Raw genomic sequence first — 21,879 nt, forward strand, 5'->3', positions numbered from 1 at the left:
AATGTAGAATAGAAAAGAAAGCTGAGGTTATATACAGCTTAACGAAAATCTGAATAAAAAAGATTTATATTTTTTTTTCAGGCTAAAGGTGACAAGCAGAGTCTGCGGTATAGATACAACCATAACATACAAGAGGCTATTGCTGCTGGATATACTGGCAAAAACGTAACAATCGGCATAGTAGATGGAGCTATCCAATTTAATCATACAGATCTGACTAACATAGTACGTCATAGGTATAGATAAAGACACAAAGGTGGGAAAACATAGTTAGCCTTAGGTGAAATAGATGGGAAAATCCAAGTAAACCACAGAGGTGTGACTAATATAACAAGTCTAAGGTATAGTAGACGGCGCGGTCCAACTGATCCACACAGGTATGACTCACATAATAGGTCTTAGGTATGGTAGATGTCGCTACCTAATGAATTCACATAGATGTAACTGACATTTTAGGTCTAAGGTAAAATGATTCATACATACGTAACTAACACAATTGATTTAAGTCATATATGACTAGTAAATGATGCGATCTAACTGAACCACACAGGTGTGACAAACAAATTTGGCTGAGGTCTTACGAAAAGAGGACTCGATCTAAGTTGACCTCACTGGTATGACTCATAAAATGGATTTAGATGTAGTAGATGGAATTATTCATTTTAAACACACAAACCCCAACAACAAAGTTAGTCTTGGATGAGGTAGATGTCAGATAATAAATTTATAAATATCAATCCCTATTACCTGTGTATATTTTTAGTCAGTTTTGTTGTTTCTAGAGTTTTGTCTAATTTCTTGGTTATTCTTTCCTGCACACAGTGCATTGTCTCTTCAAACTATTTAAGATATAAATGATAAACTGAGGAGAGTACTTTAACTGCATGGAATTAAGGTCCTATGACATTTAGGATATTGCTATACTTTTTGGTTTTGAGCAAAACAAAGGATCAGGTACATCGGTAAAGTAAATTTCCTCTGCATGTAATTGTCGATATACCTGAACAAGATATTAGAAGATGCATTCACAATAAGCCATGTAATGCTTACATTTAAAATCTTAACAATATTGGTGAGAACCCTGAGAAAGATAAATGGAATCCTCATTGATCATACTGATTGGACTGAATTGCTCTTTTAGCATAAAAAGACAATAATCAAGAATACAATCCGAATTGTATGGTTCAAAACAAAGTATTGAAATATTAATAATGGAACAATTCAGAACGAAATTCAGAACAGAACTCAAGTAACAAAATATTTGTTTTTCAAAGATATTGCGATTTATAGACCTTTTATTTATTTTATGATGAGAATAGTTCTCTAACTTAAACTGTCAGAAAAGCCGACTGTGCTAAAGAGTATGAAGATCTAGATCCGTATCCTAATGCAGTACTTGTATATCTATGCAAATATATTCGTCTTTTGACTAAATTGATTACATTGGAAAAACGTCAATTTTGTCGGAACCTTTCATATTGTTAACTATGTGTTTATTGTCTTATACGCATGTAGTGATATTGTGGGATGAACTATTGTAAACATACGTCATCATAATTTTTGTTGGATTATCAAGGCTTTTAATTTATATTTTAAACAACTCATTATTTAACAAATAATTATTTAAATTCTTCAACAACAACTATTCAAACTCGAAAATTCAAAATTTAACATTGACAAGAAGTTTAAAATCAAACATACATGTATATGTGCAATTTAGTTTTAAATCTTAAATTAAAAAAAACAACTAAAAAAAAAGAACATTTCTTGTGTGATAATACCAATACATTGCTTTCAAATACATCAAAACTGGTTAAAATGGTACAATTTTAGCGCATTAAATATTTTGTTACTTTTGCTAGTGAGACAATTCAAAATGTGTTTGAAAACATCAAATATTGTGATTTTCACTGTTTCGTTTGAGTTTGTTAGGGTATGTTTAATATGAAATGCTACAAATTGTTATTTCTTCAATATTTCGTGGATGATTGTGAAAAAAAAAACGGAATTTACCAATAAAATGTTCAAAATATTTGTCTAACAAAGAGAAATATAGCAATTTCAGTATCCTTGATGACTATGTATAGTTTTTTTTTATTATATCCTAAACCTCTAAATTAAATGAAAATCTATCAAATAAATGCATTCGGACATATTTTGTTACCTTTTGCTATTGCGATAACTGTAAATATTTGAAAAGCTACAAATGTGAAAAAAAAAACATATATATAAAAGAGAAATATAGTAATTCTGAGTAACACAGAGAAAGCAGTTTAATTTCCTGTGAAAACCTCAAAAGTGGATGACAAGCTTTAAAATGAATGCATTTAAACCTTTTTAGTACTTTTTGTTTCTACAATGACTCTAACAGTATTTATAATATATAAATATATATCAGTTTGTAAGCATACTTTTAATATGAAACAAAAAATAAGGGCTTTAAGATATAACACATCTTGCAATATCCTTGGTAGAAAATTTAAATATGTACCTAACAAAATGTTCAAAACTATATTAGATATATATATATTATATATAGAAAAATATTTTTTACTAGGGGGAGCAATTTACTTTTCTGTGAAATACACTTTATAAAAGTTATAATTATTCTAAATAAAGGCTGTTGGTAATGAAAAGTTTAATATATTCAAGTATATTCAAGTATATTTTTGACGAAAGCTGTTCAAAGAAAACTGCTCTTTTCGGCCATTAGGGTTAAACTTAATGTACCACATTTTTACTTAATTTCTGCACCGCTATCATCGCGATCAAATTAAAGCTAATTTGTTACAACCCAGGACCCCTATACTTAATTAAATCACATCTTTACCCTTCTGCGAGTCTATTGCAAGGCAGTTCTTAACAAGAGCCTGCTCTAGAACTGTCATAGAACTGTTCTAAATTTGTCTGTTCTTCTGACAGTTCTATTACAGTTTTGTGAGAAGTTAGAACTGACTTGCATCTGTATGAAAACAATATTATTTAAGAAATCAATGATTTACTACTATAACAACATCACAATATATACATATATATTTGGCCTAGTACAGCTTCAGACACATGTATTGTGCATTGAAAGTTTCAATTTTAATATGTTAGTACTTTATTTTTGTAGGTTGCAAATTCTTCATATGATTATCTAAACGGTGATGACGATCCTATGCCAGTTTCTGATAGTGATTCGTAAGTACATTAGCCCGTTATTACATAACACTACGGCCATGTTCAGATGTTCAGTCTGCTTTTACTCTGCCATAATTTTTTCTTACTAAATATTTTTGCGAACAAATTCATACATACTCTAATTAATAGTATGCCCTTCAATCGTTCACTGAAGGTTTTCTTTTATTGTTACATAGACTAGGATAAAAAACGCCCTTCCTCTAACCGACACGAAAGCCTTTTTTATATTGTTACAGAGACTACGATTGCCAACGCCTCCTTCCAACCGTCACAAATTGTTTTCCTATATACATTATAGAGAAATGCCCCCCCCCCCACAACCGCCACCAAAGTTTTTTTTCATGCCCCTCGACAAACGGTCGGGGCATATTAATTTACCCCGTCCGGTTACACATGACGATGGCTTGTCCAGCTACCTCCTCGTATAGTTTTTGAACTAGATCTTAAATATTTTACAGAATATTTCTGTTAGGGGTATTAAGATTTTTTTATGTGTCCGTTAGTCCGTCCATCAGTTATCTTTTTCTCATCGCAACTAGTCTGACACTAAGAAGCAGAATTTGATGACATTTAATGGCCAGGATACAATGTGTAGATATGCATATATTTAGGAAATTCTGACCCCCAAATTGATTCGCAAATTTTTCGAGTTACCGTACAGTTTGTCACTGCAAGTCTTCGAAGGATTGAGCTGAATCAATAGACCATAAGTATCATAAGTCTTGGAAGGATTTCTGAATCTGCAGACCATGTCTTCATACAAAAATAAACATGTTCTTAATTTTGCAAATCTAGCGAGCGAGGGCATCATTAATGTCTTACAGATTGCCTATAAAAATCAGTACTAACAAATGACGCGGGGCTCCTGTAACAAACATGGTTTCTAGTATCTATATTTGTTACAGAATAAATTCCAAGGATAACAGGGAAAACAGACATACACATCAATGAATATAATTCTTACAAAGAAACAAAAAAAAAAAAAAAAAAACAGAAATCTGCAGCAGAATTTTATTTACTGCATGATACAAATTTGCAAACCTTATTTTGTTTTTTATTAATGTTTGTCATCTATAAGGTATATTATTGGGTTTCTAGTGATGGACGTGGGAGTTTTTGTTTTTGTTAAAACGGTGGAAAACGATTTTATAATAAGCCTAAAAAAGTACAGACCTTATCTTCCATTAAAATAAACAGGTTGCCTTCACAAGACTAACTTTAAAAAAAAATCGTCAAGTTGTTACCTAATCACTGGGTTAAAGTGGATGGCATCCGTTACGGTCATCCAAAAATTGAGGAGGGAAATTCGGGAAAGAATGTTTTCCTTTCATCCTTGACCGCTACTGTCATTCACTTTACCCCAGTGATAATGCATACAATGTACGAAAAGTCACAAACATTTAGTCTGTTTTTATACTCTCATTTTAATGTCGTCATAAACGTCACTGGTCCTTTTCAGATGTTTTTGTTGAACCTATGCATGTAGATTTTTCGAGCATATATGATTAGTTATATTGTAGATTCAAATTTTATTTCCAGACATGGTACAGTAGTTTCTGGTATAATTGGTGCTACCAAGGGGAATAACTTTTGTCAGGTGGGAGTAGCATATGATGCCACTTTATTTGGTAAGTAATAAACTGTAAAAGTTCATTACCTGAACATAATAGTTAATGACCTGAAAAATAAGAATAAGGGTGTTTCGTTTCAGATGTCCTTTGGAAGTAGAGAATAGTTGGCAAAAATTATTTGTTGTGACACATATTACTAGGAAAAGGTCATATTTTGCATCACATCTTTACAGCGAAGTCATCACGACAATTGTGTTTATCTGGTATTTTGATTACAGAGTTTCTCTCGATTGCCAATCCGGTAGTGATACTTGTTCTTAAACAGTTTTAGCACTGAATATATACGTACATATAAGGGAAAAAAGAAAATTGAAATTCTTCCAAATTAGCATTAGTGTAAAACAAAATATTTTGCTATCCCCGTGCTAAAGCCCTGTGGTGTCAGGTTTCCTCGTTGTTCATTATAGACCAATGGATAGTCTTGAGCTGACATTGTTTATCCCGGTGGGTTGGTGTCTATTTGAAATATTTACCCTGACCATTCTCGTTATATTTTTTTAATCCAACATTTTTTAGTTACCTGACCAAAGTTTTTACTACATGCGTTATGTTTGAAAGAGTAATGAAGAGAATTAAGGTTATAGCGGTAATCAAAAGAATGTTATCCAGGGACAAATACCAGACATGGACATACACAACGAAGAACATAAAGTAACTAAAATCATACAAAGTAACAAAAACAAATGAGCAAATCGGACTCCACTAAAAACTGGGAGCATGGACCAGGTGTTCCAGGTGAAAGGTATCGTGTGTGAGGAAATTGAAATTCGTCAGACAAAGAACACAGACAAAACTAGACAAAACAAATGCAAAAATAGAGAAATAATCATAAGTTATCATAAGTAGTAAAAGAAAGATAAGATACAAATTCAAATTAAAGAAAGAAAGAAAAAGATACTTCTCAGAAATGTAACCTTCAGTAGAGCATCTCTGGAAAAAGAGGGCATCTACCTTCGTTTGTTAATTGTTTTGCTGACGTCGAAATAAAGAATAATGTATGACGTGTTCTATATTTTCTTGACAAAACTTTTTTTTTCAACATATATTTTAACGATATTCAGACAACAAAAATTTACGGCATAAATTATCAGGGAATTTCTACCCAATTATTTTGAAATAAAATACTTCTACTACTTCATGAAAAGTGGTAAGAACTGTCTTTTTTTTTCTTTGATATGTTGGATTAAAAATAAATCTGTTAATTTGGCAATTCAAGTAAAACTTTTAACATTTTTAGATTAACATGATTAAGCTTTTGATATAAAAGATTCACTTTTTTATTTTTTATGTTAAAGATGTCTTTTTAGAAACAGACCAACTATATGCCTTAAAGACTTGAAATTCGGTTATTCATATCAATCTCATGTACGCATTAAAAGTAACTTTAATTGATTTCATTCTGTTTCAAATGAAAGCTTGAAAGGCCTTGCTGAAATTGAATATGATACAAACATATCACTGCTATCAACATGTATATCCCCTATGTCTACCTCCTCGAATTGGTCTTCTTTCTAGCATCTTTTAGTGTTATGATTTAAATTGACTTTTATTTCTAGCTATTGAACTGATAGCGGTAGATGGGACAGCTTTAACTGATTTGCAGGTCAATCAAGCAATGGGTCACAATGGAGAAGAAGTCGACATCTACTGTAACAGTTGGGGACCGGGGTCTTCATCCGGATTTTACACTCAAGACCAAACATCTGTAGACTCTTATATTTCAGTAAGTTAGAATGTGTAATATTTGTTTCGTTCTGAAATTCATTTATGTATATAAATCCAACAGATAGAAAGAGTAATCAAGGGAACCAAGGTCATAGTGGTAATCAAACGAATTTAATCCAGGGACAAAGATCAGATAGAAAACAGACATACACAACAAAGAACATAAAGTAACTAAAATCATACATACAAAGTAACAAAAGTAAATGAGCAACTCGGACTCCACTAAAAACTGGGAGCATGGACAAGGTGCACCGGTAGGGTAAGCGTCCTCTGCTTTTCTAGAAACACCCGCCCAGTTGCTCATAAAAAATCAAGTCCGGGGTAGAAAAACGAGGGAAGGAAAACTATGACCCGTTGAATAAATCAGTTTTCATGGAGCTGATGGATACACCATAACGATCCAAGAGTTCATGATAATGACCATAAAACTTCTGTAGCAACATAACCCTGTTCCAGAAGCCTATTTGTTAGAGTTCTAGCGCGATACAAAAAGTCTGCGTAGTTTCGGCAAGCTCTGGCATAACGTATGAGTTGTGATATGAACACTCCATACGCAGGAGCCGAAGGGATGTTGCTACAGATGAAAGGAAAGATAGAAATAATGTTAATTAATTTATCATCCAAGGAAAAAATTAATATCAATATATAATTTAGTATAGCCACAACTTTACTACCCTTCTCATATGTTGCAATATGTAGTTACACTAAGACAACTTCCCATTCGAGGGTATTTGGTGGAAGGGGGCTTTTAAGAGGGAGAAGATTTTAAACTGATAGAATGGAATAACCGGTATAAAAAGTACTTTATAAAACTTGATAAACCTGACGTCAGTTTTCATGCGCCTCTACACAGTCAGGAGATGTTCGTCATTAATTGGTCTATGTGTCGTTATGTTATAGTTCGTGAGCTGAGATAAACCCCAATCACCAACCAAAATATGATTTTTAGGTTGCCTTATACCTCCAATTCTTGAATCATTTTGCCGCCAAAAAAATAAAGTAAAGCATTTTTATTTTTGTTTGGTCACTTTATGCATACGGTGTATCAGAATGAAAATACATGTATTATCACATAAACATGACACGAACCGTCAGTGACGTTCTATTTTTGTAGCTACTCTGAAGTATAATTTGCTAAATATCATTCTGTTAAAAGTAAAGTTTTTTTCGGAAATAATATGCAGTAAGTTAACGCCCGTTTTAAATATTATTACAGACGCATGGTGTATTAGGTACTCTTGCAAAATGTCGATGGTCGAAACATCAGCGATATGATAATATACAGGATAATAATCAATAAAGTCTAATGTTGCTTGAGGACAAACAGCTCTGTCCCTTTGGCAAAAACTATTATTATATTATTTTTTACAGACAGGACGTGGGGGAAAAGGTACGATCTATGTATTTGCTGCGGGAAATTCCGGATTCAACTCTAATTCGAATAGTTTCTCAATAACTGCAAGTATATACACAATTACTGTCGGAAGTGTTGACGGAAAGTCTGTTTCAAGGTACACTTCATACGGTACTAATGTCATGACATCTGGCTATGGTGGAGGATATCAGGATAAACTGACGGTAAGTGATAAAATAGGTACAGAACTTTCGATAAACCTTAATTGGTTTTATTATCATAAACAATAAATAATTAGAATGGTTTGGAAGAGTAATCAAGGGAACCAAGGTTATAGCGGTAATCAAAAGAATGTAATCCAGGGACAAAGACCAGACATGGAAAACAGACATACACAACAAAGAACATTAAGTAACTAAAATCATACATACAAAGTAACAAAAGTAAATGAGCAACTCGGACTCCACTAAAAACTGGGAGCATGGACAAGGTGCACCGGTAGGGTAAGCGTCCTCTGCTTTTCTAGAAACACCCGCCGAGTTGCTCATAAAAAGTCATTGGAAAGAACATTGGATGTGCATATGTGTCATGCTAATAGGATGTCATTGTCTTTTTAGATTTCAACCAAACCATTTGATGGCTGTTCTGGGGAGCAATTCCAGGGAACTTCATTTTCAGCGCCTATTATCGTTGGAATCATTGGACTTGGATTAGAGGCTAAGTATGACAGTATCTCACTACTAAATTAATATATGAATGGACTCAATAACTGAAATATCATGTGCTTTAAGACAAAACCGATATAACTGGTGACTGGTTTCATTTGCAAAAGTTTGCGCACGTTTTATAGTTAAATATAGTCTTATTTATTTGAAATTTGGAAATCCAAAACCATCTTCGACTTATATAATGTAATACATTATAAATTTATCATTATATTTTTAGGAACAATTTCAGTGATAACAGTGCTGTATGATTTCTATGATTCTCCATACCTCGTTCGTTCATACATCTGTTTTACTCTTCTGTTTCAAGTCCATTACTAACATGGAGGGACGTTCAACATTTAGTGGTAAGATCTTCTGTTGCCTACAGATTTACCGATAATTTTGATAGAACCAGATTTGTTCGAAACAAACGTGGATATAGACGTAAGTTTACATAAAACAAAACGTGGAATAAATACACATATGGTATTATTGCATATAACGAACAAAATGAATGCAAGTCTTGTTTGTGTATTTTAGTAACCCCCACACCAAAAAAAAACCAAAAAGCAAAAAAAAACAAAAAAACAAAAACAAAAACAAAAACAGGCAAACAAATCAAAGAAACTGTAGTGTTTGTTTATTAACATGTAAAATCAAGCCATACTATATTTCAAATTCTTTGAAGTTACAATTGTCTTACTTAACGTGTCCCATGTATAACACAACAATGTTACGCCTCCATTATTAATGAGGAAAATAATCTACTATTTTGTTTGTCATTTGTCAAATTACCAACCTGTCACTTCAGTTACTAATGTTCTAATACAACTGTGCTTACAACATGGCAAGTATGTAAATGATAACATTCTTTAAACTTTTTTTTTGTTCCAGTTTCTACAATTTTTTTCCAAAAATATATTTTATTTATATTAGCTTTCGCTACTTCCATGCGCACATCATGTACATTGTGACATTTGATCTCCATGTAGGGCATATTTGCATCCAAGAATACATGATTAAGCAGTTTTTATGGATGCATATAACTTACTCCCAAGACTTAACATTTACTGGTAGTTTATCGGTTCATGGAAATGTGTAGTCATAGACGCGAAAAAACTAATACGTTTAGTCAGATTAATAATGAAAACATTTCCCGAGTAGTATTGTTGGAAATGTACCTAAAAAGGTCCATTCAAACACCCAAACCAACTTTTAGTAAGCATGTAATAATGATGTATCTAGGTATCTCTTACATTTTGGTAGGTCACCATGTTTACGCGTACAGTTATACAATGTTCTTTTACAGTTGAACTCTCAACCTTTGAACGTCAACTGCGTTACCGCATAATTTATAGACATTTTTACTTAAATTACCGATTAAATATAAATAAGCATAAAATGATGAAAAAAAGTAAGAAATCTACAATTTCTCCTAATAGACAGTCCCAAGCTTGGATTTGGAATTCTTGATGCCAAGAAATTTGTGGACAACGCCAAAACATGGACACTAGTCGATCCCATGATTACCTGTACTAGCTCTAGCAATACACCTACCAGGTATACATTGTATTTTGTATATGCCGTTCGTTTGATAGTGCACCTGGTCCATGCTCCCAATTTTTAGTGGAATCCGAGTTGCTCATTTTCTTTTGTTACTTCGTATGTATGATTTCAGTTGCTTTGTGTTCTTTGTTGTGTATGTCTGTTTTCCATGTCTGGTCTTTGTCCCTGGATTACATTCTTTTAATTACCGCTATAACCTTGGTTCCCTTGATTACTCTTAAACATAATATAATATCGGTGAGTGCATGCATGTATTGTAAAAAAAAATCATTATCCTGCATTGTTTGCCATAGAGGCTACTGGGACGAACTCAAGTCAAAGTAAAATATAGTACCTAATGAAAGTTTTGTTAAAAAGCGTGTCTCACAGAAAACATGTGTCCCAAACCTTTATTTTACATTCTGTGGTTATAGTTAACTGATGGTGGGAATGGCAATGAACATTGAACAAACACTTTTGATGTATTTTATATGAAATTGAGGATAATGTTATCAACAATGTCGTTTTCTCAACTTGTAGAAACTCAACTTTGAGTAGGTCAGCTACAGGAATAATTAACCTCCCTAGGACTGGATGTGATGCTCGTTTCCTTGAAAATGTCGAAGTATATGTCGACTACTCTTACTCAGGTTTCAGAGGAACTGTAGAGTTTACACTTATATCTCCCAGTGGAACCAAGGCTGTTTTTAACAACGTAAGGACATCTGACGCAACAATTAACTATCAACCTGGCACTCATCAGTGGACGTGGCGTGTTGTATCGTTCTGGGGAGAAAGAGCTCTTGGAAGATGGCGATTGTTATACAAGTCAGTCAACAGAAATGAAGAAGGTATAATAACACATAAATTAAAGATCTTAGGATCGACCCCCTTCCTCTTCCCTTGGCATACATATAACGAATGCTCTAGACCTATATAGGATTATACGAAGGATAACTAGACAAAATGCGCATTGCTTTAAGAGTGCTGCGTTGCCGCGTATCTTATACAGTCTTTTTTGTAAACTAATTATTCTAATTAATTTAATTTGTCATTAGTACACATATTTAAAAGGTTTTATATAAGATATAAGTTGATGATCTAATACTATAATAAAGTTAAATACAATGAGTATTCGAAGAGGATGTGGGATTGTATATACGTTTGTGTAATTCAAGAGCTGTTATTTAAAGTCATTAAAATTTTGATTTAATCAACGTTTGGGGTGTAACAGTATTATTTGCTATTACTTTATTCCAGGACAGGAAAATTCGTGTCTATATCTGGCTGGATTTCGAAGATTTAAAATAATAAATATGCTCATGTTGTGATGATAATTATTTGCAAAATAAAAAGCAAAAACAACAACAACAAAAAAGCAAGGAAAGAAACCAAAATACAGATGAAATAAAAGAAAAACAAACACAACAAATAGTTTTAAAAACTATTATCTGCAATATATATATATATATATCTTTCAGTGTCTATTAACTCGTGGTATGTAAAGGTTCATGGAACAAGTAAATACCCAAAAGGTAGAGCCAGAGGATGAAAAAGGTATTTTCTTATGCATACTGTTATTAATTAATTTATTTGTATATTACAAAATAACTATCATGCCAATATCGGCAAAGCATAAGAGAGATGATCAAAACAGCGACACCAAGTAAATGATCAAAACGTGACAACAGGAAACAGAGACAATAATCATACACAAAGATGATAGACAGCAAGATAAGATAACATTAAATGTATAAAACTAACACAAAACAGCACACACCAAAACATAATTAACGCACTTGAACAAAAATCCGAATCAATTGCTTGGGAAATGGTAATCATGTCTGGTCTGCCAGTATCACCAATCGCATAAACAGTGTTTTAAATACGTCATATAAAACATGAAATTCAATTAAAATTTTTTTTTTACCTGTGACAAGGGGAGGGTAATCAAGGGAACCAAGGTTATAGCCGTAATCAAAAGAATGTAATCCAGGGATAAAGACCAGACATGGAAAACAGACACACACAACAAAGTACATAAAGTAACTAAAACCATACATACAAAGTAACACAAGCAACTCGGACTCCACTACAAACTGGGAGCATGGACCAGGTGCACCGGTAGGGTAAGCGTCCTCTGTTTTTCTAGAAACACCCGCCGAGTTGCTCCTGAAAAGTAAGTCCGGGGTAGACAAACGAGGAAACGAAAACCATGACCCGTTGAATAAATCGAACGAGAGGAGAGTGGACCGACCATGAACTTCCGTATAGAACATAAAATAGTATTTTAACAAAATAGTCTCTATAGCTAATTTTAAGCGATTGAAATACGAAGAAATCAAAATATAACACATGCAAATATGAAATTATCATACAGAAAAATATTGGTCACATCGGCGGTGGGTTTTACTCACCAGTTAATTGATCATAAACGGATTATATTGGTATGATAAATATGGAGGTATCAAGTTATCAGATTAATATAAGCCAAGAGCACAAGGGCTTTAAACGTCTTTTTTTAATTAGCTACCTTACCCTACTAAAAGAAAAACATGTGTTTGTATGCTTTATTATATTTTAAAATGATTTCAAATATATTAGATAATTCAGTGTCAGTCTCTGTAATAATCAGGCAGTGCATGAAACATGGTATGAATAATTCCATCATTTTGAATTCAAGGAAAAAAGACAATATTGTCCATATCATGTTGGTGCTTTGAGTTATAATTTCATTAAATGCACTGAGATTGAACATTTCAAAGGCAGATAACTCTTTAAAAAACATCATTCTTCTTACATTCTATTGAATAATTTCTGAACAAAGCCAGTGATGGAGTGATCAAATAATTGTCTTTTCAAATAGAGGAAGCATCCTTGAGTGATATTGCATTGCCAGATAGGTAGGATTTTGACATGCATGTTTCAGATTTTTGCCGTTTATCCTATTTCTTATAAACACTTATACTTCATTACGGAACCTATAACAGTTACCCGTGTCTTGGTAAGCACCAGTGTGAGATAAACGTAGTCATGATGCATCCGCTCCATTTCTGTAACATTTGACTAATGTATAATAACTGCACGTTTGATTTTGTTTCGATTTATAGACCATATTTAAAGGATGGACCACAAATATAACTGGAACCCCGAAACGACAGACGGCTTTCAAGTACTGATGTATATAATGTTCATGTAGTTAAAACTTTCTTACCTAATTGATACATACCATTTGTTCTGTGATCCACTGTAAATTCTTCATCGATTGAAGTGACTAAAAATTTGAATATCATTTATTATGACATAAATTGTGATTACTATTATATATTTTACTGACCTTTGTTGACTTTTTAATGAATAATTCTGTAAAATGTGGTCAGCCATAAACAATGAAGCTGTTTAAAATCTATAAAATATTATAAACTCACAGAATATTATGAATCATTATTTTTTGCTTTATATCAAGTACAAGTTAAAGTAATTTGAAACCAAAACGTGCTTTAATGTTTTTAAATATCTTAGATTTCAAAAGTTTATTTTGCCCATTTTTTTCCACGTCTGTTGTACTACAGTGTCATTGTTTCATTAAATGTTGTCAGAGCATTAACCTTCCTTACGTTGTTATTACATATGCTGTAAATGATGAGTCGGTGATTAAGTTCTGTCCGTAAATAATTACTTAATTTCAAAAACTTATGTTCAAGATATCCAATCAAAATAACATAAGTTCACATAAACAGTGAAAACAAAGTTGTTGTGAAGTGGCTCAAATTAAACGAAAGCCAGAGTAATTAATAAGTGAACAATAGCCATGTTCAAAAGGAAAAAAAAGACCTTCATACAATTTTGAAGGACACCTTGACTTTGTTGTTTGGGTCGGCAGTTGTCAGTCTTCTTTTAAATACTTTTTGCCCTTGGCGAAAGCCGAAAATTTAGAACCCACATTTTTAATGCTGTTTACGTTTTATTTGTATTTTATTTGTATGTAGTTCCTCTTTTCCTTTTAAACGTGCTCTTTCATAAGCAGTACTCGTCCACATTTTCTTGACTTCGATATAACACTAGAAAACGATAATCGTCATACAAAAAATTGCGACAATTTTGAATTCCCTATAGCTGACAAACTCGATGACTTTTCATTCCGTATTGTCAACTTTCCATTCATCTTTGGAAGCATTCCATTGCGTATGAAGTTTTAATATCTCAACTCATACGTTACATGTATGCCAGAATGTGCTGTAACGTCGTAGACTTTCGATAGGTGTCTTACAATTAGGCTTCTGAAACATGTTTATGTTGCTACATGATTAAAGTCATTACTACAAAACATTTATGGTCGTCATCATGAAGTCGGCGATCGTTATGGTGTATCCATCTGCATCATGGCTATTGAATTGTTCAACAAGGCTTAGTGTTCCTTCCTTGTTTCGTCTACTGAATTTTTTTTATGAGCAACTCGGCGGATGTTTCAAGACAAAAAGAAAACGCTCTCCATACCGGTGCACCTGTCCACGCTCCCAGTTTTTAGCGGAGTCCGAGTTGCTCATTTGCTTTTGTTGCTTTGTATGTATTGTTTAGTTACTTTATGTTCTTTGTTGTGTTTTCTATCTCTGGTCTTTGTCCCTGGATTACATTATTTTGATAACAGATAGAACCTTGGTTCCCTTTACCTTTACTCTTTTCAACCAGTATTTATTTATAAGTTAAATATTCAGTTGTTCAACGAAACATTCATAAAGCATCTAATATGTATAGCCCGAGTACCAGGTCACGTGTTTTTGTGGTATGCGTTTTATATTTTTTTGTTTTTTGTTTTATTTTTTTGTTTTATTTTGTGACCCATTTTCATCAACTAAAGAGCCCCGTGTTGGTCCGATTGTCAAAGGAATAGACCCGTAGTAGCGCTAAGCTTGCGGTAAAAAGCGACTAAATAGCCTAATAGTGCTCAGAACCCTGGCCGGGACTAGGACGCTCTGCCTATAAGTTTTGTGCCACAGGTGGCAAAATGGGATAACCCTGGCGTATTACATGCTTGGGTCGTCAGGCTATAACACGAAAAAGCTTACCGCAAACCATAATGGTGCACAGTGTTGGGAAAGATGCCACGTTCCTTTTGCGCTCCGACACAGGAGGCTTAATTTCCCGAACCTACCCATCCTTCCCTATTTCTAGTGGCAATCAAAATTTGTCGACCCTATTATCCTAGTGTCCCATCCCGATTTTTCCTCATTTCATCATCATTGTCCTGTCATGTTCATCGCCTGTATATAGCTGAAATATTGCTGCTCGGGTGTTAAACCCCAACAATCAATCAATCAATCAACTTGAAAGCAAAAAATGTTTGAAAGGGAAACCCGATTAATCAATTTGCAATCAGCATTAATTTAAGTTAAATTACATTCGATTTGAAAAAAAAATGCTTTGTTATTCACATCTCGGTTTGATACATGTCCTTGCCGAGCTCCTCTATAAATGTCATTAAATCAAACTTCGGGGACTTGGTTTCGACTAAACCCATAACGAAACAAAAATTTTACTCACACATTAGGCTCGATGTCAACATTTCAGAAATTAGCCGGAATTTTACAAACATTTATAATTTTCTTTTGTTTGTCCAAGTGCAAGTTTGTTTGATAGACTGATTTATTCAATTAATTATTTGTCAGTACACACTAAATTTTCGCCATGAAGTCCTAGACGTATGGTTAGCTGGTATAGTGTTCAACTGTTTTTTATAAAATCTCTCATTACCATACAACTCATCGATACATAGAGGTTAAAAAAGAAACTATGCACAGTAATTTTCAATGATTTTGAACGAAGTCGTTGGTAAAATTTGTGCAAACGTGCCATGTCTTTGATTAAGTGCGCTGAAATGTAATACCCCGATAATAATTGCACATAATACTAAGTATTTAAACTAATGTTTTAAAAATCATTCCTTTGAACAGTTTAAGCTTCAGGAAACTAACACGAGCATGAGCCATGATTCCAACTGTTGTCTCAATAACCCAAGAAGAATATATGAGGATGAATAGAAAATCTTGCACACAATGACTGAACTTTCTTGAATCTTTGAATACAGAGTAATTAAAACTTAATTAATGAAGAAAATCTTTACTTATAAAGAACATTTTTGTATGTAGTTTCTGTGAGGAAACTACAGATACATTCATGTTTCCCTGCCTAATTTAGAGAAAAAATATGCAAAGAATGGGAAATTTAAATGCATTAATTTATAAATAGAACGTCTTCAATATTATTTGGAACGTCCCACGTCATCCTTACATAAAGTCACAATGATATCGCCGTTTTTGAGCAGAATATCCTGAGAACAAATACCATGACTTACATTTTTTTTATTTTACACCAATATTACGCAAATTTTGGCAAGAAATACCGTGTTAGTTTTTGTCAGGATTCTAGGCATACCACAAGGACAATCGAAATAATAATACAAATTGATTATGATATAATAAAAAAAACAAAATACAAGTTTTATTAGTTGTAAATTTTGATATTCTGTACACCTGTTTCAAGTAGTAACCCCTCATCAGCAGCAGTAAAATAAACTAAGTAGGAAGATTATAGTCCAAATATCAATCGTATACAATAAGTACTCAAAACTAAACTATCGACAGAGGAAGCGAAATCCATCACGAGAGGTTCCACCATATGCAATGCAAGGAATGAAGCCTAAGTGTTTTGGTATAGTACAACATTTATATGTCTTCGTGTCGGTATTTGAATTTTTAGTTTATTTTAAAGAAGTGTCACTGTTCTGTTCTTGTGGATTTTATTGCCTTAGTTGCTATCAGATCTTACTTGAAGAAGTGTTTCTACTTGTTGCATAGCTTTTGGTGACCTCTGTAAGTATTTACTATTTTTTATAAACACTACAATCTGTCGCATTTGTTGTGCTTCACCAAATTCGTTCCTTTTTTCTATTATATTCCCTGTCTAATAGAGAGAAACAAACTTTTCCGTAGAAAGGGAAATATAAATGCGTTAACTTATAAGTAGAATGTCGTCAACACTATTTGAAATGACGTCTAATATACCAATTTTGCTTTAAATTCACAATGATATTGCCGTTTTCTGAGCTCAGTAACTAGAAAACAAGAACGGTGATCTACTTGTTTTTTTTAAAACAGTATTTTTATACTTTTAAGTTTATTTTGAAGAAGTGCCATTGTTCTGTTTCCATGTTTTTTTATCATCTTTCGTTCCCGGGGCCTCTCAGAAGTTACTTGATGGTGTGTTTACACTTGTTGAAACATTTTGTTGATCTCTGTTAGTATTTGTTAATTTTTTTATAAAGGTAATACGATGGCGGCGTTTCACAATACCCGCTGTTTTTTCTATTGTTGTTTAAAAGAATGTCTCCTTTCATGTTTCAAAATTTTATCTTGCAGTATAGTGTTTTTTGAGGAAAGAATATTCATGTACTGCCTTCATTTGTGTATTTAGATGTAGTACTTATCAACAGCAGACGAAAGATGATTCACCCGATATGAAACAAAAAAAAAAAAAAACAAAAAACAAGTACTATCATTAAAAAAGATGTTTGACGCCGTAATTTATTTTCTTTTTACTTTTAAAATTGTACATTTCCTTCAAAAATATAACATATGGCACGCAATTTCAATTTTCGATACAGTTTTTCCAAACGCCACTAAGTAATCGGTATGTGGACAATCGGGAAATAGAATTGCGATCAGGTGACTCGCGTTTCCATAGAAGAGCGTCCTTAAGGTCAAAGGGTAAAAAGCGAAACTATACCGACTGCGTCGAAAAAAACTATGTTTACGGTTATGTCCTATACTAAAACAGGTAACTTTGAAGGTGCTTGATCTCATTTATATGATAATATTAGTTGAAATCATTTTTCAGATTCTGTAGAAATGTTATGACATGTTTCATTGATTAGTCAAGGCACAAAATGACACATTGAATATAAAATGTTGAATATTGAGTGTAAACATTTAACTTAACATTTACGTACCAGTCCATATGAAATTCAGACACTGCCAATGATAATGGTGATAACAAAACACCAAATAAACAATGATTGTTGTTCTACGTATAATAATTCATCATGTATCAATTGTCCTTTCTGTAATTAAAACTTTTTTTTAGAAAACAATGCATTCATCTTACTCCAGAATTAACCGAATCCAACCAAATCAATTATGAGAAGTGCCAATTTCACACATAATTTTGATAATTTTTATCTCGAAAGTGCAACAATCAGATAAAACAACTAAGACTATTCATGTGGTCACACCAAGTAATGTCAATTTTGGAATATAAAAAGAACGGATATGGTTAAATGTAATGAATATGTTATGCATAAAATCAAGATGATGTTTACAAAATGCTGGAATGTTTAATCGACAACATATTTGACTAGTGTGGTGGACGCGTTTTTCAACAAACGGTCGGCATTCCAATGGGAACAAATTGTGCTCCTCTACTTGCTGACTTATTCCTTCACTCGTATGAGGCTGACATTATTGCTGATCTGATCTGAAAGAAAGAATATCGTTTAGTTAGATCATTTAATCTTAGTTTCCGCTATATAGATGGCGTATTATCTTTAAACAATCCTTATTTCGGGGATTTGATACATCGCATCTACCCTAAAGAAATTGAGATAAATGATACTACAGACACTGTGAGGTCAGCCTTTTTATCACTACTAAACTGGGAGTATGGACCAGGTGCACCGGTAGGATAAGCGTCCTCTGTTTTTTCTAGAAACACTCGCCGAGTTGCTCATAAAAAGTCAAGTACGGGGTAGACAAACGAGGAAAAGAAAACTATGACCCGATGAATAAATCAGTTTTCATGGTGCAGATGGATACACCATAACGATCCACGAGTTCATGATGACGACCATAAAACTTCTGCAGTGATGACTTCTATCTTGTAGCAACATAATCCTATTCCAGAAGCCTTTGAATGGAAAGTCATCACGTTTGTCGTAAAGGTTGGTCAGTAGTTTTCCTTTATCATCGATTTCTAAGTGTTTGTAGTATGAAAACAATGGCATGAATAGAAGAGAACTTTAGGGAATTAATTGAAAATTCAGCGATACTTCAACACGTAATGGTGAAAAAAGGAAATTGCAAAATATTCAAAATGGCCTCACTCATAAGCAACATTTTAAATATTGGGTGTATTCATAATAATTTATATTGTTTAATTAAACAAGATAAGTTATTATGAATACATACTTACGACAGTTCTGAAGTTCACAATCGGAATATCTAGATTTATATGACAGAGCAAGATGTAATAAATATAACGAAAATTGATAGTGTGAATATGTCAAGAAGACAAAATCCTCACTGGGATGAAACATGTCAGCTCAGGGTCTTCCATGGGTCTTCAATTATTAAACACAGGACAGGCTGCAACTTCTCCTAAATCAACATTTTACACAGGTACAGCGAAAAAGTTGCTCTATAAACTTCTGCAGCATAAAAAAATATGAATGTAATAAAAAAGCAGTATTTGTAATAATCAAAACAGTGGCATTAGATAATAACTATCAGGCAGTAAGTCTTAAGAAAAGCAATACAGCCAATTAGTTCATGTACTTTTCATTTCAAAGATACCTTGAATAATTGAAGTATACTGAAGGGATTGACTAGACTGACAGAATTAAAACTTGAATATCCATTAAATTGAACTGTTAACTAGTGGCTCAAGGTAGTACTTTTATATTGAGTATAAACCGCTCATACCAATCACAAGTTTAAGCAGTCATCAGAGCCTTTCAGTACCAGAATGTCACAGGTTTGTATCATACTTATTCGTTAAGTTCTGGTACATTGTATATGGAAAAGATAACCTAAGTATTGCTGACGATATCAGTAAAATATTTGACTTTTCATGAGCAACTCGGTGGGTGTTTCTAGAAAAACAGAGGACGCTTATTCTACTTGTGCACCTGGTCAATGCTCCCGGTTTTTTAGTGGATTCGGAGTTGCTCATTTGATTTTTTTATTTTGTATGTATGATTTAGTTACTTGATGTTCTTTGTTGTGTAAGTCTGTTTCCATGACTGGTATTTATCCCTGGACTACATTCTTTTGATTACCGCTATAAACTTGGTTCCCTTGATTATTCTTGCAAGTATGCAATAGAAAACTTTGTTTCATTCTTGTTTAGTACAAATTCAAAAGTCATAATCTACAAGTGTATATTTTCATTACGAACTAGTGGGTCGTATAATATTTGCGTCTGCACTACACCATTTTGTTTACGTGTCATGGTTTAGTCATTCCTTGAAAGCCATTGTACTTATCTAAACAGCTATTTGATGCAGTGAAACAAACCGATCATACAATGTATGGTGATATATGCTATATTTATTAACGTTATAATAACCTTTTTTAAATTATGTCTGTAGCTATCAAAAATTCATTTATTCATCTCCTAATCAGATTAACCAAATAAAGGACAAAGATCTTGTAAAACCTGCGTTTCGTTACCAAATTAATTAATACATGTATCTATCTAAAATTTACAGGCGCGTACCCTCCTATACGCCAAAACGCACGTGTATGCACACTTGTTTTAATCAATCTCTTTTTGATGATCTTCCTACTGTAACATTGCAATTCAATTTAACATATATGGCGTTAGATACACCAGTTACAGTTAGCACTTCAATATTTGATTAATTGATATGGGTTATGTCTGACTGTATATGCGGAGATTTATTCCATTTCGTCAAAGTATACGGCGTTATTTCTTGTGTAGGATATGTTAGTCTCGTTCTAGTTTCATTTTCTTTGTCCGAATTTCGAAGACCGATCTGCATTTTACTGTTTACATCCGGGTACTCGAAACGCTGTATAACAATGCAAAATATATTTTTTCTTAATACGTATATCATGAAGAAATATATATTTGTCATTTTTATCGATATTTTTTGCACAAAAAAGATGTTTTGCCCTTAACACTGAACTCTACGCTGTCCAAATGACACATCTCCATGCTTTGGAATGGTAGCCTAGGACCCATTCTCTTGAAATAAAGGGGTCATATGACGAGACTTACATACCCTATTGTCCGTTTTGTGTTGTCGCGTCAAATAAACATGACGTCGAAACGTGAGAAATCAGAAAAACCTAAATGGAAAACAAAAGACAGTTTCTTTGATACTACAGCGAAAAGTTCTGATACCACATTAGGTGTTACACAGGAACCAATTTTAACGGAATTCTTGTCAGAGTCAGAGAGAAATAAAGACGTTGCTCAGTGCACCATCTAGCAAAGCTGTTTTCCCCGAGCCACCTTATCCAGATATTTCAAGTCTACTAGACTCCCAGTTAAATTTGACCGAGGTCAAGATAAAACAACTAACAACAGACATCTTTTGTCCCGTCTTTCCGTGATATCCGTCTGTCCGTCACACACATTTTGTTTCTCTGAAACGTCTAACAAACAAAATTTGATTGTATTTCAAAACGTGGTAAATCTAATACACACCAAGCTGGAGCTCTGAATATTCAAAACACTTGTAAATGACGGCCGCAATCCAACAAATTAAACTAAAAAACCAAATGACAAAAAACGTCCATCTGTCTGTCTGTTTGTCCTAGCCCGTCCGCATAACATTGAGGGCACTGTAAAATGGATTCCGATAAATCTTTACTTGTAGCGCAATATCTTCCACGTTTTGGCTATAAGCGTGTTCGATCAAGATTTATCAAGAAAA

The 21,879-nt window shown here is 33.3% G+C and overlaps 1 protein-coding gene across 1 annotated transcript; it reads left to right on the forward strand.

The window, feature by feature from the left end:
- The first annotated feature begins 263 nt into the window (after positions 1-263).
- On the forward strand, positions 264-13,710 carry LOC148599147 (neuroendocrine convertase 2-like). The gene is made up of 11 exons (XM_088557807.1): positions 264-341; positions 3,116-3,183; positions 4,723-4,811; positions 6,371-6,537; positions 7,911-8,117; positions 8,511-8,614; positions 8,929-9,044; positions 10,043-10,160; positions 10,686-10,996; positions 11,627-11,702; positions 13,256-13,710. Exons 2-10 carry the CDS (start codon positions 3,161-3,163, stop codon positions 11,695-11,697), a joined length of 1,206 nt encoding a protein of 401 aa, XP_088413933.1. The 5' UTR covers positions 264-341; positions 3,116-3,160; the 3' UTR covers positions 11,698-11,702; positions 13,256-13,710.
- Positions 13,711-21,879: the final 8,169 nt, after the last annotated feature.

Source organism: Perna viridis, chromosome 13 (assembly GCF_037379345.1).
Source record: "Perna viridis isolate PV_CMFRI_1.1 ecotype Kerala chromosome 13, ASM3737934v1, whole genome shotgun sequence".
NCBI classification, from domain to species: Eukaryota; Metazoa; Mollusca; class Bivalvia; order Mytilida; family Mytilidae; genus Perna; species Perna viridis.

Bases quoted from the DNA above. Each gene is read 5' to 3' on its own strand.
- LOC148599147 (XM_088557807.1), top strand. From the start codon at position 3,161: ATGCCAGTTTCTGATAGTGATTC. The intron at 9,045-10,042 runs GTAAGTTTACAT...TTCTCCTAATAG, and splicing joins AAACAAACGTGGATATAGAC to ACAGTCCCAAGCTTGGATTT. The intron at 10,997-11,626 runs GTATAATAACAC...TATATCTTTCAG, and splicing joins AGTCAACAGAAATGAAGAAG to TGTCTATTAACTCGTGGTAT.